We start from the raw sequence: 16,480 nt of genomic DNA, 5'->3' as shown, positions 1-16,480 counted from the left end.
CTATGCATCAATCACTATTCATCCCTACATCCTACACTTATAATTTTTTCATAGGGTGTGGGAGTGTTTTTCATAAGATGTGAGAGTATTTTTCAGTAGGTATATTGTGTGGAGTAGTGAATAATGACTGATGAGAAAAATTCATTGTTATTAATCTCACTCTCCATTATTCCTAATAATTTCGAAGCTTATTTAATTTGTATGCTGTAATAAATTGCTTGTAGAGGCTTATTAAAAATCCAAGCTTTACGGTTTCCCGCCTAATATAATTGTGCAGAATATGATATGCACATAAATATTTATAGGGAAAAGCAAATTTACTAACTTTTATAATATCAACCATTCTAGACGAAGAACTTCGTCTAGATTCGTCTAGAGATGTTTGTGTTATGATATAAAATAAATAATAAAATTTATATCTTCCCATCAGCTTAAGATTTTGAGACAAATGATGATTTCACATAGTATCAAAACAGATGTCTTGAATTTAAACCCTGACTTTACACTATATTTCATTTAATTAAATATTCTACGTGTTAGACCATCCATAAAGGGAGGATCTGACCCACACGTGAGGGTGAGTGTTAAGATATAAAATAAATAATAAAAAGTTACTTTTTTCCATCAGCTTAAGCTTTGGAAACAAGTGGTAATTTCAAAATTTGTGCCTGTATTTTTTTTTTTCTTGCACAATTGGATTCAAAATTCCACCTCTTACCAGAAGCTAAAAAGTTGCTCCGGACACCAAAAGGTTTGCCTGTGCATACAAATTGCTCTCCGGAATTGCCTACAGCTAGCTGAAGCATTGCTGTTTCATAAAAAGTCAGTTATGGAACAGGTGCAGACAAATTGGGATAAAGATCCCATTTATTCTTGGGTAGCCTGCTTTTTAGTGCTTCCAACTACCAAAATATTCAATTATTTGATGTTATATTGAAACAGAGCTACCATAAGTTGTGACGTCAGGTATATATAAAGACCTACAATCCACACCAATAATGATAATAATAAAGTCCCAAAGATCTGCACTCCCATTAATAATAAAAACTAAATGCCACACCAACTAGGCAGGATTTTCTAGCCAAGAAGGTGGAGGCAGAATTTATTCATCAATTTTGAAATAGAAATGCATCATCCTTCGTCTCTAATCTTAATTTTAAACCATAACAATATAGGAACTCATCATCAATACTCTTTAACACAAAGATGTTCATGTGAGCAGTAACATGATCTCTTGCTGTCTTGGCTTTCCAGAAAGATAACTTCCTTCTTGATGGATCACGATGATATAAATTAATCTCAGGAGTGCAATGTCATTTAGCATGGTCTCCAAAACTGTTGAAACTGTAGGGGATTTGTGCTCCAGAAGAAAGATGTACTCCAGTAATTTCGTAATTTTAACCACTCTTTTAAACCAGGTAATATCATTCAAGAGCAAGTGTTCCAGATGTTAATCATTACGGCCAGAAGACCATTTCTTTGACGTTGCCATCTCATTTATACCAACCAGCAAGGTAATACCTCAGCACAAAACAGAGGCAGCATGCACTGGCCTGTTCCATATAATAAGATGAAATGGCACATATGGAGTGAAATCCAGTCAAGCAACTTAAAAAGCACAAGTATTCTCTATATAATAAACAAAATGGTCTTTCCCTAATCATAACAGCTCAAGATTGAAAAAAAAGGTCTAGTTGTAGCATAATGTTTACGTCAACTGAATCAACAGATTTCTAAATCAGAAACTTAAGATCCTAAATATGCTGGGTGGGATAGCTGATGAGCATTCATTATATTTAGATGGGTTTTCCAGGAGGGCTGACATTTAAACTTCTGATTGCATGTAACACATTGAAGTGATGGAGGCCTGAGCTCCTACTTTCAAAGACAGAATAAATAATTTTTTATGAAATGGAACCTCATCAAGGCAGAACTCTTTGGACCACCCTGGGGAGTAAATCCAGGATATATGACCCCAGCCACCAAAACTGTGTATCGAGTAATTCAGGGGGAACTCCTAGTGCAGAAACTAATCCAGGATATCTAGATCTACAGCTCATCCCAAGTCTGTCTTTTGTCCACAAGGCTGAACCCTGACGGATACAAGATAAAATAAATAATAAATATGTCTACATATAAAAAAACAACAAATCACCTGGAAAAGAAGAAGAACAATGCAAAGTGACTTTTCTGACATCCTGCCAAGTAGTCTCAAAGTAAAATTAACCAGTGTCCCATCATTAGTCCCAGTTAGCTGTCCAGTCTTAGAATCAAACCTGATAAGTTAAAAAGACGAGTGAGATATCAATGGATACAACCCGAAAAGCTGAGAAAAAAATCTAGAGGACTAATAAAGCTACCTAGGGAGACGATGTCGTGGACATGGAACCAAACCCGACAGCTGAGAAAAAAAATATCCCGAAGTTAGATGCATTTTAGCCAGCAGAGTTGTAAATTATCAATAGTTCTTTTTCTCTCCTCTCTTTCGTGGGTTGGAGGGAGTTTACTAGACCAAACCTGAGGGAGCGATAAGGGAAGTTCAAAACTTGAGGAGCAAAGAAAATCAGTAGTGTTTCACTGCAACAAAGATTTGGAAAATGGAAAAGAAAACCGTTACTAGGTAACAGATAAGTATTCTAATACGCGTGATATTGAAGTTTATTGAACTAGAATTTGATCATGTTATATATAGGTGACACTAATCCAGCAGATATACAAACGGGGAAGAATATCCCGACATTTCTAACTAGCACATTGAATCAGCAACCAAATGAGCTTTAGATTGGATAATGCCTTGAATCTATCACACATCCTAAATGGGTGAAGGCAAATAAACTGGATTTGTTTCTCAAGAGCCGGTTTGGATTCAACTCATCTCACTACTAGTCACAAATTTTAACTCACAAATTTCATTACTATTCACAAACCATCTCATCTCATCTCTCAATCCAAACGGGGCCTAGTTTTTGTTTCCGGGGTGGAATTTATCAGATTCATCATTCAATAAGAACTGAAACCCTGATCTCTCAGCCACTTGTTAAATATTACCAGAAAGTTATCACCAAAATCCTATCTTTCTCATCAGTGAAAATTCAACACGGCAATCCACTTTCCTAACTACTCCCTAATTTTTTATATGAAAGCAGCATAATGTTGGGGGGAGGGAAAAAAGAAAAAGAAAAAGAGAGAAGATCCAACTTTCTGAAGCACCCATGAGGGAATATAAGTTAACACACCTAAAATGGCCTAAAATCCCAACTACAGCCATAGTCATCCCAGCAAAGTACGTGTAAGTATCTCCAACAAAAACTGAAGATGGGTACCTATCATAAGCAAGACAATAAAAAATGTCAAGAACAATTAATTAAGGAAAATGCTAGTGGAGCCCCTCAAAGTTACTGCTCAAAATTACCGCTCGATTAGTTTAATTATTAATTTTCTTTTACTTAATAGTTAAGGAAGTGACTATTAATAAATGTATGTATTTTTTTTTTCTTAATGATTAAGGATCTTAAAAAATTGTTGAAAAAAAAATGAAAGGAAAATGAAAAAATTTGAATACACTAGCAGTATGCCCAGCGGTTATGCAGGGCGGCCCGTTAGCACTACTCATTAATTAAATTCTGAAGAATGGATAACAACAGTGTAACAAGAGAATGTATCACTACCAGTTGTAAGAAAGTAAAGCCAATGAGGTCGCAAGTAAGGGTTGAACTAAATAAATAGAGAATGCATGGGCCTGCTTATATTCAGGATCTGTAGATGCTCCAATTTGCATGATATTGTGAATCAAAATCTGCAAATTGCTAAAATGAGTCATATTCTGTAACAAAGTTATAATCCAACTGGTTTGCAGACTTTATGCTTACAGCAGATGCAATTACAACTGTTTGCCCAACTTCAAGTCCATTCAGACCAGCATGGATATTTATAGAGTTTGTGCAGAAAACCGCCAAAAGCCCCATATATAGCTTGTATATCCATCCTGTGACATCAGAAGATAATGGTAAGGCAGATTAGAAGGATAAACAACTAAAATAAAGCTAACAACTAGGATTTCAAATGTGACAAGAATCTGCATAGTCAGGCAGAAACTGCTTAACACGGTTAAACAGCAACAGCATTTTCTTCCCTTGGGGATGGAGGAGATAAGTCACTGTTTAAAATCCATGCAGATGATGTATCCAATTGCTGAAGTTTGGTGCCTTATCATGAATGTATTTCAAGCAGTCTAGTGGCAGAATTTTCTATCCTGTCTTCAACCCAGTTTGTTTGTTTGTCAAACTTTAAGAGAAGGGGAGAGAGAGAATTGTAATAATTTTAATGGTATGTTTCTCTATAACAGAAATCATACCTAGATCAAGAACCTCTAGGCCAATGTATGAAATGAGAGGCTTTGGTATAACAATAGTTGTATGCCCAGCATAAGCCATCAACAAAGGTAGTGTAGCAAATGATGGCAGCAGTAATTTCCTGCTCTTCAAAGATTTCAAGGAAACACATAAGAAATTGAATCTAGCACTAGTTCAAGAAGAATGCAGAGGAAAAAAAGCTTACAGTTACAGAGCAGAAGATATAGATGACTGGATACTCACACTCTCCAAGGGACATCAAGGACATCATCGACAAATCCAAGTAATGTCATGAAGCAGATGGATGCCAATGCTGCATTGTACTCAACAAGCCACTGCATCATTGATGTGGTAAACACATTTTTTGTAGTTGAAGCATTTCAAAATCAATAGATGTTAGAATAAGGGCACCATGAGCTTAAAAGCAATTCAAAGATAAGTCCTGATGATCATCAAAAAGAACTTAAAACTCCGATTGGCTTAAGATGATAGATAATACCAAACAAAGAAATAAAGAAACCAGCATGTTATGAAGTCAACACAAAAAAGCATATCATTGTTGAACTTCCACTTTTTCAAGCCAAATGAAGAGAAGAACAAATGCTATAAAGCCACATATCACACGTTTCTCCAGAGATTCTGTGTTTTTCTAGTGAGCCTCCTATAGGTCACTCATGGGGACCACAGTGGTCTCTACCTGAATATTCAGGATATTCAGGAGGCATAATTGGTTACAGCTCGAACAAAACCAAAATTATTTTTGTTTATAGTTATGAACTAAGAACTTTCCAAGAGATAGTGAACTTACATTGGAATCGGATGTGAAGTTAGAATACTGAAATAAGATGGCCAAGACCAAGAAAACAATTCCAACAACAATACCCAATGACTCAGGCCTACAACAATTTTGAAATACTATCATCAAGTTTAATTAAGAGAAGTTAAACAGATAATTATGATATAGAGCAAAATGAATAAATGGAGGTGGAAAAAGAAAATAAAAAGAGAGAACAAATAGAAGATAACACTAACTACATAGTAATTTCTTTTCATTGAGCTTAGCGTTTTCCTACGGCAAGTTTTGGTGTAAAAGTTTTGCCTCTATGGGTTAACTTTCATAATCACCCACTATTACTAATAATAAGAAAAACCATGCAATCACAAATTGATTGATTATTCATGACATCTTAAATTTACGCTAGCAACTCCCCAAACTACTAATAGCTGAACATAATTAGAATTGTTCCCTCAAGCTTTTATTTTCCGGTTGATAAAACAGGAGAAACAAAGACACGAATACAAAGCTGATTCTAAGATCATTGTCAAATTAAAGAACTCGAACAGACATATTAAATCCAAATCAAAAAATGGGTGAGGAATCTCATATAATTTCCTTCACACCTAACTTTGGGATATAGTATAATATCAGCTCAAAAAACTATATTGAAAAGATTCAACCGCACTTCACATTAATAATGACGGAAAAGTGATACAAACCTAGAAATCACTAATGTTATTTTTTAACAAGTAAAATCAGTAATATTATTGAAAAAATAACAGAAAGGAAAAAAATTGACACTTCATTAAACTATTGCAACGGAAGTTAAAAATCCAACGGAAACCCTATTCATAAATTCGACCAGAATGAAAATTTAAAACCTACCCAGCCGAAAAATCCAGTAAAAAAAAATCAATCTACAACGCATCCAGCTGACAAAGTGAACTTACAACGAAAATCTAACATCCTCCCGGATAAAAAAAAACCCACACGAAAACAGGAACCCAAAAGCGGAAAGCACTCACACTCTGAGAGTGCCTCCATAGGTACCCCTCTTGTTAATATCGTAGCCAAAAAGATTGCGCCTAAGGACGTATTTGGAAGCCACGGGGATCATCTTACGAGTGACGAAGAACCCAGCGAGGCTGACCCCCGCATTTACGAGGATTGACTTCTTGAGGTCCCTGTCGATCTTGTAGTGGTGGAAGATGAGGTACAAGTATGGGCTCAAAAGTAAGAGGGAGAGCTTCAGAATGAAGCCCGACTTTGAATTTAGTGGCGCAGTTGGAGGCTCCGTCGGAGTGGGGTCTTGAGATTTGTGTTCTGTGGCGGATGCGTCTGCTAAAGCTCTCTTGCGAGCTGCCATGTCGGGCTTCTCTCTGTGAAACGTTCCTTCTCTGAGCTAGCGCATCTTTTTGCTCTTTCGATTTCTACTTTTAGGACCAGGCCAGAACGAAAGATGATAGATTTACGTATACGTCATTGGCCTAATCAGATCATGACATGTCATCGATCTACGGTTCCCCATCAAATTCCGTCCAGGTCAGCGTTGAGACAGCCCCAAAACGCACCGGTGAGAAAAAAGATTTCAAGATTTTCTCGAGATTTTTCTACGAAATTTAGGATTTCAAAAAATAGATTCATAAAATAAAACAAAAACTTTAGTAATGATGTAATTATTGGAATGAATTTTGAAGGAGCGGTGCTACTCTACCGCCTGAGTAGCATCGCTCCAAGTTACCACTAGACCAAATTGATCTTTTTATTTTTTATTTTTACTATGTTTTAAAATATTTTTTAAAAATATAAAAAATATATCAATACAATAATAATTATTTCATTTACCATTAAGTAAAAAAAAATTAAAATAAAAGATGTGTCAAAATGAGGTGTCAAATTTAGATGCCAAAATAGCATTTTCTATTTTTAAATAGGGGCAACAATCGGATGGGAGAAGATCTTCATTTTATATCCACATAATAAAATCTTGTTTGTTTTCGCATATAAAATGAGATTAGTTGAGATTAAAATTAAAAGTTAAATAAAATATTGTTAGAATATATCTTTATAATATTATTTTTATTTTAAGATTTGAAAAAATTAAATTATTTATTTTATTTTGTTCGAGAATTTAAAAAAATTGTAATGATTAGATGAGATGAAATGAGTTGTGAAAACAAACGAGGCCTAAGTTAATAACAAGACACCTAGATACTTTATCAAAATGAGGAATGAAGCTGCATGCACTGAATCTGTCGCTCTCCCAAACCTTAACCCCGATCTTGACTCTGTTTATGGCACCTCACCCATTGTGACCCCCCCAAACCCTAATCAAAATCTGAGGACTCCTCAAAGTTGTAATAATTAGATGAAATGAGATGAGTTGAGAGTAGTTGTGAAAACAAATGAGACCTAAGTTAATAACAAGACACCTAGATACTTTATTAAATTGAGGAATGGAGCTGCATGCACTGAATTTGTTGCACTCTCAAATGACCCCGAAAAAAGAGGCGGGAAAAGACAGTGAAAAGAAATTAGATAGAACAATACTAGAAGATCAATCTATAAGTCTCTAATGCATAAAATACCGATTAACAAAAAGTCCAATGCAAAAAGTGAGAAAACGATAAGAAAAACTTGTCACTGTTTGAAAATTTTTCATGGAGAGATTGTGATCAAAGGCTGCCCTGACAATATGCAGATTAGGGTTGGAACTACTTGCATGTTGAAGGCTTAAAAAGAAAAAGTGGAGCAAAAATTATCACTTATGACTATGCATAGACATGGTCTTTCTATACACCACAAATCCAACTTGTGACTTCACCGATGAAAGAAGACAAAGCAGGTAAAAAAACAACAAAACGGTTTGAAGAAATTCAATCACCAATGATGCAACAAAAACTTGCAAGGCCTCATGGGTAAGTAGTATGTGGCATTTTGTTAAATATTATGGACAAGGTTAATTTCGGGGATCCTATTGTAAAGTTAAATCAAGACGGAAGGAAACAACAAATAATTAAAGGTAATAAAATTGATGAATGTCAATTTTGGGAGATCCTATTGCAGAGTTTTGAGCTTCGGGGGAGAAGAGCGAAGAGAGAAAATGGAATATGGGAGACTTCGAGGGGAAGGAATGAGGAATTAATGAGAATGGAATCGCACCCACCGTAAGTCCCATGGGTCTGCTATGTGTTGCAATTTTATTGAATGGTGTAAAAAGGAAAAGAACACCCCGACTGGTTTGAAGCTTTTCCCTTTTTAAATAGTATTATAAATTCAGCTTAGATTTGAGAAATTATACATGGAAGCCTTACATCATATACATCTACCTAATCCATATGTGATTTGTCATTTTTTCCTTCTATTTTAATGTTGAAATATGTGTTTAAATATAATGACAAATCACATGTTGATTAAGTGGATGTGTGTGTGGTGTAAAAATTCCTTATAGCATTTCTCTTCTCAAACGGATTAAGGTTTCGTTTGGTTACACAATTCAGATAAGATGAGGTGAGATATTTTGTTAAAAGTTGAATAAAATATTATTATAATATAAAATTTTAATATTATTTTTATTTTGAAATTTGAAAAAATTGAATTATTTATTATATTTTATGTAGGGATTTGAGAAAGTTGTAATAATTATATGAGATAAGATAGTTTGATTTTGTGTAACCAAAACAACCGCCTTAAAGTCCCTCAAGTCAACAGTCTTTTGCTTCCACCACCAGTTCTCAAGGTTGCAAATTCTTTTTAACTTGAACCTTCTTCTCACAGAGTGTGTGCAAGCCATTTGATTAGAACATTTACAACATTATACATTAATCACTTGGGTCCTAGGCTATACATACAAACCTTTCAATTTCTGCCCACTTCTTGATTCCAAAAATTCTACCACCATTGCCTAACAAGAATATGTAAGGTTACACCGGTAAGGTTTAAAAAGCAAAGCATGTGCTGGGCTTTACATTTTGCACTCTACTTTACATTTTGCACTTTATATTCCTTACTATCAAAACTGACACATTACTCCCTTCAATCAATAAAAGTTCATTTACCGTGTATTAACAATCAATTTTGAGGCCACGGTTTTAGATTACAACCTCAGGCAATCAGCCGATAGTTATATAAATGAACAAGCTATAAGAAAATCAAGAACCTGCAATACAAATCCCCCTCTACACCTATAACTCTCTAAAACTTATTAAAAAAATGTATAACCTAAACTTACTTATTAAAAAATGTATAACCTAAACCTGAATGTACACCAGCGCTTGGGAACGATCGGGAAGAACCCCGAGTAAACTGAACATTGAAGTGCCCGTCAGAACAGCCAAGCCTGCTTCTCGCACTCAATTTGTTTCCTCTTTTGTGAAAAACTCACAATCTCCAAACATGAAGCTGGCAGTGGCAAGGAGTTAGGGCCATAGTGAATGAAAAAAAACAAATGGGGGGATCATGCCTCGATGTGAAGATCGTGCAGGCCAGGAGGAGATAAGGGTGGGATAGCCAAGGGGTGAGAAACAACTTCTTGGATTTCCAAGACCTTTCTTGCAGTCGCTTGAGAGTCTCCACTGTTGCCCATCTTCCTTGAAGAAAGCACTCCAGTTGTGATTGCCCCAGAAGAGTTACTACTCTCTATGGATTTTAAGAAATTGTCTTTCGACAAACTTTTTTGCATTGCTGATGTGACTATGGAGCTCAAAACTCCAGATTCTCTCAGACCTTGAATAATGACCTGTACAGAAAACTTACCGAGAGTTTGAGAATATCCACTAACCAATCATTAATACAAAGCATATCATTTCTTGTGTGTACAATCAAACTGAAGACAGACTTTATGCCAACTGAACTCACCATAGGAGCATAAATGTGAGTCAAGATGCCCTTCCTCGAAAGTTTCAAGTTTAGTTCTTTGTCAGTCCACACGATGTGTTCACGGTACCTATTGCAACAAAGAAAATTGAGTGAAAGCAAGTATTTATAGGAATCAAGCCAGGAACAGTCATTCATTGTAATACACCCCCTCTTAACTAAAAATGAAATGCAGCTGTAACAGGTCATCTTGGAGAGATCTCAAGAAAAGTGGGTCTCATAACAATCCTGCATGAGTTATCATTCCCAATCTTAATCACAACAATCATTCCAACAGTAAATGTTAAACACTGCAATGAAGTCAATCGAACTCTGGATGGCCAAATGTACCCTCAAATACAACTTGCAATGTACTCAGCAAAAACAGAAAAAAAAAAAAATATATATATATATATATATATAACTTGCAATGTGCAGGAATACAGAACAGTTTTATTTAATATGAACTTCATCTAATGAAATCAAAGATGGGAAATTTTGAAATAATCATCGTACCAACGAAGCATTTCCTCCTCTGTTGCAGTTGAAGCAATTATGAATGCCTGCACAGCATAAAGTAGGACAGAACTGTAAGCAAGATGACCCAAACATAATCAGGCATCTGCAATTTGTAAAATACTTGACTACAAATCAAGATATACTGACACTAAGACCCCCCCCCCTCTCTCTCTCTCTCTCTCTCTCATTTATGCTCGATAAAACTAACATCTATCACTACTTATAGTAAAGAACCGCAGACAGAAACAAACACTTGGGTAGCCAATGAAATTGCGGCCTGATGGTATTTGACCCTTTCTCTCATGAGGGATGTCCGGCAATCAAAACCTTCTACTCCGAGGATCGAGTACCCCATTTTCAAAAAATAGCTTGGGGGTAGTATGAATTTCAACATGAGGACAATGAAGGCATCACTTGTTATATCTAATACCAAAATAGATTGGGTGGTATGGATTTCTACATGAGGACAGTTTAGGCATCACCCATTCTATCTACTACCAACAATCTACTTGCCATATATAATATATACCGGTATAAAATATTTCACCTCTCAGGCCCAACCAGAACAGAATCGATAACTATACCATGCTCCAAATTACATGCCATAATAACATGCATGGTTGCATCATTTTTAAGAGACTGGTCACTGATTAGACATCTAAAAGATTTATGGGTAAGGATTGGATAGAGTTGCATAACTGTTTCTAATCAAGCTTCTCTAACCATAAGAAAAGGATAGTGAAAGCATCAGAACTCACAGCTCTATCAAACTCCAGCATGAAGCATCTTTTAACATCTTCCTTTGTAGGCTTGCAGCCACACCGATCACGTCTTGAAGTTAAATCAGAAAATTTAGGGTATGTGTAATGCAGAACAGCAGCCTCATCTAATTTGATCTCACTATAAAAGAGTGCATGGCAGATGTGAGTGTACAAGAAACAAAATACCATCTAACCAGAAATTGGGAAACTTTAGATCAAAAGGTTTGAGGGTAAGAGAAAGCTGGTGATGACCATGTAGAGAGAATTACCAAGGAGTTCATGCAAACCAATTCACATAAGTATGTCAATTATATAGAACAGTTCTTAATAAGAAAAAAGTATTGCTTGATAAATTAGTGTGTATACTCATAGAGGTTTAAAAACTGTCTGTGACGTGCATGGTCATAAACCTGCTGGCATATAATGTAGATCCAACATACTTTGGAGTCTTCATATAGTTGTGCCATCTGTGTGCACCGTTAGGACGAAGATGATCTTGAATCCGAGCAGCTGATTTTCCATTTCCATAGGTCAAAAAGTAGTTTGGATTACCACGGGTTGCTTCTTTGTAGTTACCAAAATATACTTCTTTGGGAAGATGGTCATAGTTCTTCTTGAACATCGATACCTATTCCAACAAAAGATGAGTGATATTGGATGAAAGAAAACGCATGTGCCTGTGTAAGAACTATAGTTTGATGACAATTTTGATGGAAATAAAGGTCAATTGCAAACATTTGAATACGTATTATCCCTGGTCAACTTGTCAATTCTATTTTTTCCTTAGGCCAGTTTGGATATTGAGCTGAGTTGAGATAAGTTCTTTATGAATAGTAGTGAGTTGAGATGGTGGAGTGAGTTTTGTGAGGCCCACCTAAGATGAGTTTAGATGTGTTTGGATGTTAAGATGAGTTTAGATGTATTTATAAAAAGTTGAAAAAGATTGTGGATCCGTGTGTAGAGAGGTGTTGAGTTGAAAAAGGTTGTGAGTCCCACGTGTAAAGAGGTTTTGAGTTGAGATGAGTTTAGTGATTTGAGAGTTGGGTGTTTGGATGTTAGACTCAGTTTAAAATTAGACTAAACTCAGTTCAGTCCAAGTTCCAAACGGGGCCTTAAAGCAACTTTGAAAAGTCTTATACATGTATCCATCCCACATGCGCTTTTGACTTTCCTAATCACAATCCATTGATTTGACAAATATAAAAATTCTTAGGCAGACAGGTATACCATTAGTACAGATAAATACAAGTATTCCAACTTTGATTATAATTAGTGTTGCCCATCTATACCATTAGTCATACATTTTTTAAATATTAGTTAAGACCATGAGAATGTCAAAAAGATTATACCTCACTGAAAGGTTCCTTGATATCATCCCGCTCAACACTGCTCTCCTGAAACACAAAACATGCCAGCATACTTTTAAGTATTGCAATTAACCGCATCAAATAAAATTCTAGATAAAGCTGTTCCACTTACATAATTTGGAAAAACAACCATATCAACATTTCCAGGAACATCAGACAGCAATTGTCTTAAAGAGTATTCCCGAGTGCCTGCCGGATGTAGTAGTTCATCAGTGTCAAGATGGATGATCCACTCCATACCAGCATCCTAAAATTGTCAAAGACAGCACTAGAACTGTATTACATAATGAAATATAATATCTTGTGTCGTGCAACAGGTGAAAATTCAGTAACCATACCCGTGCCATGACAATTGCCATTTCCATATTGAGAGATTGCTTCACAAACAACTCATAGTTACATGGTTTGTAGAAGAAGCCTGCCAACCAAGTCTCATTCCAGATCCGGCTAATTACACAATAACAGGAACGGAAATTGAAGCATAAAAAATTAGATTCATAGCACTTAGTAACATATACAAAATAATAAAACTTCACAAAGTAAAAACAACCTTGACTGTCTTTTCCACTAATAATAATTACTTTAGTAATTCACCGACCACCTTTGAAGGCAAAATGAATATTCAGAATTGGAAGGAGCAATAGATTGGGATCGTTCACAATGTTGAAACTCATACCTCCAATGGTCACTAAATTGCAAGCTCAAGGTTAAAAGATTTACATTGTTCTTCCAATTGAGGACCAACATGTTTATTTTAATACTTTGGTCCTGAATACAGACACCAGTATCCAAATAGTGGACCCAACTCACAAAATCAATGTATATTTTTTTTATTGGCACCGGGTGTCCGAGAACAGCGTCCCGACTAAAATTCCAAAAACGATTTTGCCTTTGAATCCCAAAATTAACTCTCTTCCACACATTTTCCATGCAATATTGATTGAAGATTTGAATTTGAAAACAAGCATAGGCCTTAAGAGCAGCTTCAACATTACAAATAAAAGGAATAGTTATTCGAATAACAGAGAACTATTCAAAGTAGAGAATGACCAAAAAAGAGAACAGATAAAAACACTTTTACTGTAAACATAAAAAACTATTTGGATGGAGAATGCATAAACCTTTTAGCTTGCTGCTCTTCTAATTCTCTTGTTCTGTATATAACTTTTACCCCCTGTAAAAAATAGTCCATAACAATAGATATCAATAAACTCAAAACAAAAAAATACAAGAAGGTATTGAGGGGTTAAATATAATAGAAGAAGCAGAGAACATAGACTCACTGGAATGGTTTCCAATACTTTAGATACGTTTGCAGAGGCAGCCTTCCCTTCCACAAAAAGAAAAAAGGTTGAAACTCCAATAACCTTATGATAAAAGATCCATGGCAAAGTCTGATCTAGACCAGCAGAAGTGCTTGTTGTAATGCATATCTAGCATACAGCAAAATTGCAAGAGATAGAGATCATTAGTTTTTTATAAGAAAAGTTTTATAAGTGATCGAAAATGCACTATCCAAGTATGACAGGTTTAGCACTAACTCATAACAGAAAACATTGGAAATTAATGCAAAACAACATTTCAAATTGCTTTCTATATTAATATAAAATGGAAAAGTCCATGATATTAATTAAAGATGACCATGAATTGGACTGAACAGTTACATCAAACATAAGGACTCCTATGGGCTCGAGGATAAAAGGAAACAGTTCTCAATCATAAAATAATAATAATAATAATAATAATAATAATAAAAAGACTAACAACGATCAGACTCGTCAAAATAAAAAACTGCGATGCGTCGGTAATCTAAAAGAGATATGTCATATCACTATTCATTCTCACACTTCACATTTATAGGTTTTTCATAGAGTGTGGAAGTGTTTTTCATGGGGTGTGAAGGTATTTTTCGTAGGGTGTGAATGTATTTTTCATAGGGTGTGGTGTGTGGGGTGGTGAATAGTAGCTGATGAGAAAAAATTTTCAATCTAAAATGAAGGAAAATATCCATATTTTTTTTCATGCCAACTGAGAGTGGACACGCATAAATACCGAAGGTTCCACTTATAGGTTTTTCATAGAGCGCGTGAGCGTTTTTCATAAGGCGTGAAGGTATTTTTTGTAGGGTATGAAGGTGTTTTTTATAGGGTGTGGCGTGTGGAGTGCGAGGTGGTGTCAATCTAAAATGAAGGAAAATATCCATGATTTTTTTTCACGCCAACTGAGAGTGGACACGCAAAAATACCGAAGGTTGGAACCATATCATCTACCCTGCTTTGGCCAGACCGGCACCGGGGGAAAATGCATTAAATAGTTAATATCGTTACTATTCCTACATTCAGACCTCGAAACGCCAACTTTTCTCTGGCTACAAACAATATTAACTAGCTTAGAAGAAGAATCATTGCGTATCTCATACAATGTAAATTTAAATAGATTAAACCAATCCAGCTTATCTGCTTTAAGATTTAAATAAAAAAAATTACCCAAGACCAGAGTCCAGATGGACCTCGACACCTAGATGTTCGAGATGCTTGTGAGTAGGATCATTTTGTTAGTCATTTACTGATCACAAGGATTTACAGTTTCCTCAATCTGTATCCTGGAAAACACTAGAGATCTTGGAGGATACATTACGACGCTGCACAAAACTCTGAATAGAGCATGCATATATATCATCCCAAATTAAGAAATCAGATACTTTTTTTTTATACTTCATCCCAGATACTTCAAATAGGTTCAACATGAATTTCGAAAACCCACTTTAATTATCAACGGGTAATGGCTCACATGAGTCGTATCATATTCTAATACTGATTAAAATAATATATTTCTCATGTCAAACTAAAATCAGCAAAACCCAGACGCCAGATCCAAAAACCCAAGCACACCCGCCATAAACTAATCCCCCAAGAAACCCAAAAAGCAAAACCCGTTGACTACATTTGACCGCAAACAAAACAACGATAAGCGTTATAGACAAAAGAAAACAACAAAGATGAGCGTTCAATCAAATTCCATTCAGCCGATCACCTTAGGCTTCAGATCCGATCCATACCCGAACTTCCAATCCCTGAAATACGGGAAGGCCGGCGAGCGGCTCTGATCCAGAAGATCGACGCAATCGGAAGAAAGAGACGATTGCGAGGGTTCGGAGCCGGAAACATCCATGCCCGGGAACTCGTTATGTTGTGGTGACCAGCGTGTAATCGGGTCGTTGAGGCCGCCCCGCCATTGAAGAATGAAGGCAAAGGAAGCGAGTATCAACGAGAGGATTGTTAGGAGCAAGAGCAAGCGAGAAGTGAAGGACTGCGTAGAAGACGATGAAAACGAGGAAGAAGAAGAAGAAGACGAGGAGGTTGTGGGTCTGACGGCAGAGTGGAGACCCGCCATGAGACTTGAGGGGAGAGAGTTTTATTTGTATATATGCATACGGGTATTTTTTATATACTAGCTAGCGAGCGCGCGGGCGAGAGAGAAGGAGGGAGGAGAAGTTGAAACTGAAAGAAACCTGAAAGGAGAATGAAACCATTATAGCCTATAGGAGCCGTTTTGTCGTTGGGCGTTATTGTGATTGCCGGGGCCTGCTTCGGTTTCTCTCTGTTTTCAATTTAAAAAAAAGATGAATTCTTTTGGTTAAAGAATATTTATGATTAATTATCCTTTTTGCCTAGCTTGAGTACAAATCATGCAATTTTTTTTTAGCTCAAATATTATATCTCAATTCATTTTATTTTATTATTATAATTTTTATATAAAATAATTTATTTTTTTTAAATTTTTAAATAATAATAATATTAAAAATAATATTATAATAATATACAATTTTACATACAACCGTAAAGTGCA

General features: G+C 35.8%; 2 protein-coding genes across 2 annotated transcripts; both read right to left on the bottom strand.

The window, feature by feature from the left end:
- Nucleotides 1-1,013: 1,013 nt before the first annotated feature.
- On the bottom strand, nucleotides 1,014-6,605 carry LOC109008392 (UDP-N-acetylglucosamine--dolichyl-phosphate N-acetylglucosaminephosphotransferase-like). Its single transcript, XM_018988465.2, is given in 12 exon segments — nucleotides 1,014-1,553; nucleotides 2,156-2,276; nucleotides 2,361-2,401; nucleotides 2,518-2,534; nucleotides 2,537-2,577; nucleotides 3,237-3,323; nucleotides 3,669-3,796; nucleotides 3,870-3,985; nucleotides 4,355-4,473; nucleotides 4,596-4,687; nucleotides 5,161-5,248; nucleotides 6,156-6,605. Coding segments are annotated over 12 exon segments (1,251 nt in total). The 5' UTR covers nucleotides 6,497-6,605; the 3' UTR covers nucleotides 1,014-1,493.
- A 2,539-nt stretch (nucleotides 6,606-9,144) lies between these two features.
- Nucleotides 9,145-16,161, bottom strand: LOC109008393 (glycosyltransferase-like At2g41451). Its single transcript, XM_018988466.2, has 11 exons — nucleotides 15,665-16,161; nucleotides 13,915-14,064; nucleotides 13,753-13,805; nucleotides 12,970-13,078; nucleotides 12,744-12,878; nucleotides 12,614-12,658; nucleotides 11,705-11,892; nucleotides 11,262-11,403; nucleotides 10,501-10,547; nucleotides 9,988-10,075; nucleotides 9,145-9,868 (listed from the first exon to the last, which is right to left on the bottom strand). The coding sequence occupies exons 1-11, from the start codon at nucleotides 16,022-16,024 to the stop codon at nucleotides 9,587-9,589; spliced, it is 1,599 nt and encodes a 532-aa protein (XP_018844011.1). The 5' UTR covers nucleotides 16,025-16,161; the 3' UTR covers nucleotides 9,145-9,586.
- Between the last annotated feature and the right edge of the window lie 319 nt (nucleotides 16,162-16,480).

This window comes from Juglans regia, chromosome 4 (genome assembly GCF_001411555.2).
Source record: "Juglans regia cultivar Chandler chromosome 4, Walnut 2.0, whole genome shotgun sequence".
Lineage (NCBI taxonomy): Eukaryota > Viridiplantae > Streptophyta > Magnoliopsida > Fagales > Juglandaceae > Juglans > Juglans regia.
The sequence above is the reverse complement of the archived record's forward strand: the minus strand, read 5'-3'. Positions and strand labels throughout refer to the sequence as shown.

Coding starts and splice junctions, on each gene's coding strand:
- LOC109008393 (XM_018988466.2), bottom strand. CDS start 16,024: ATGGCGGGTCTCCACTCTGCCGTCAGACCCACAACCTCCTCGTCTTCT. Junction 13,079..13,752: donor GAAGAGCAGCAAGCTAAAAG/GTTTATGCATTC, acceptor TTGTGTAATTAG/CCGGATCTGGAATGAGACTT. Junction 12,659..12,743: donor TGGTTGTTTTTCCAAATTAT/GTAAGTGGAACA, acceptor TTTGTGTTTCAG/GAGAGCAGTGTTGAGCGGGA.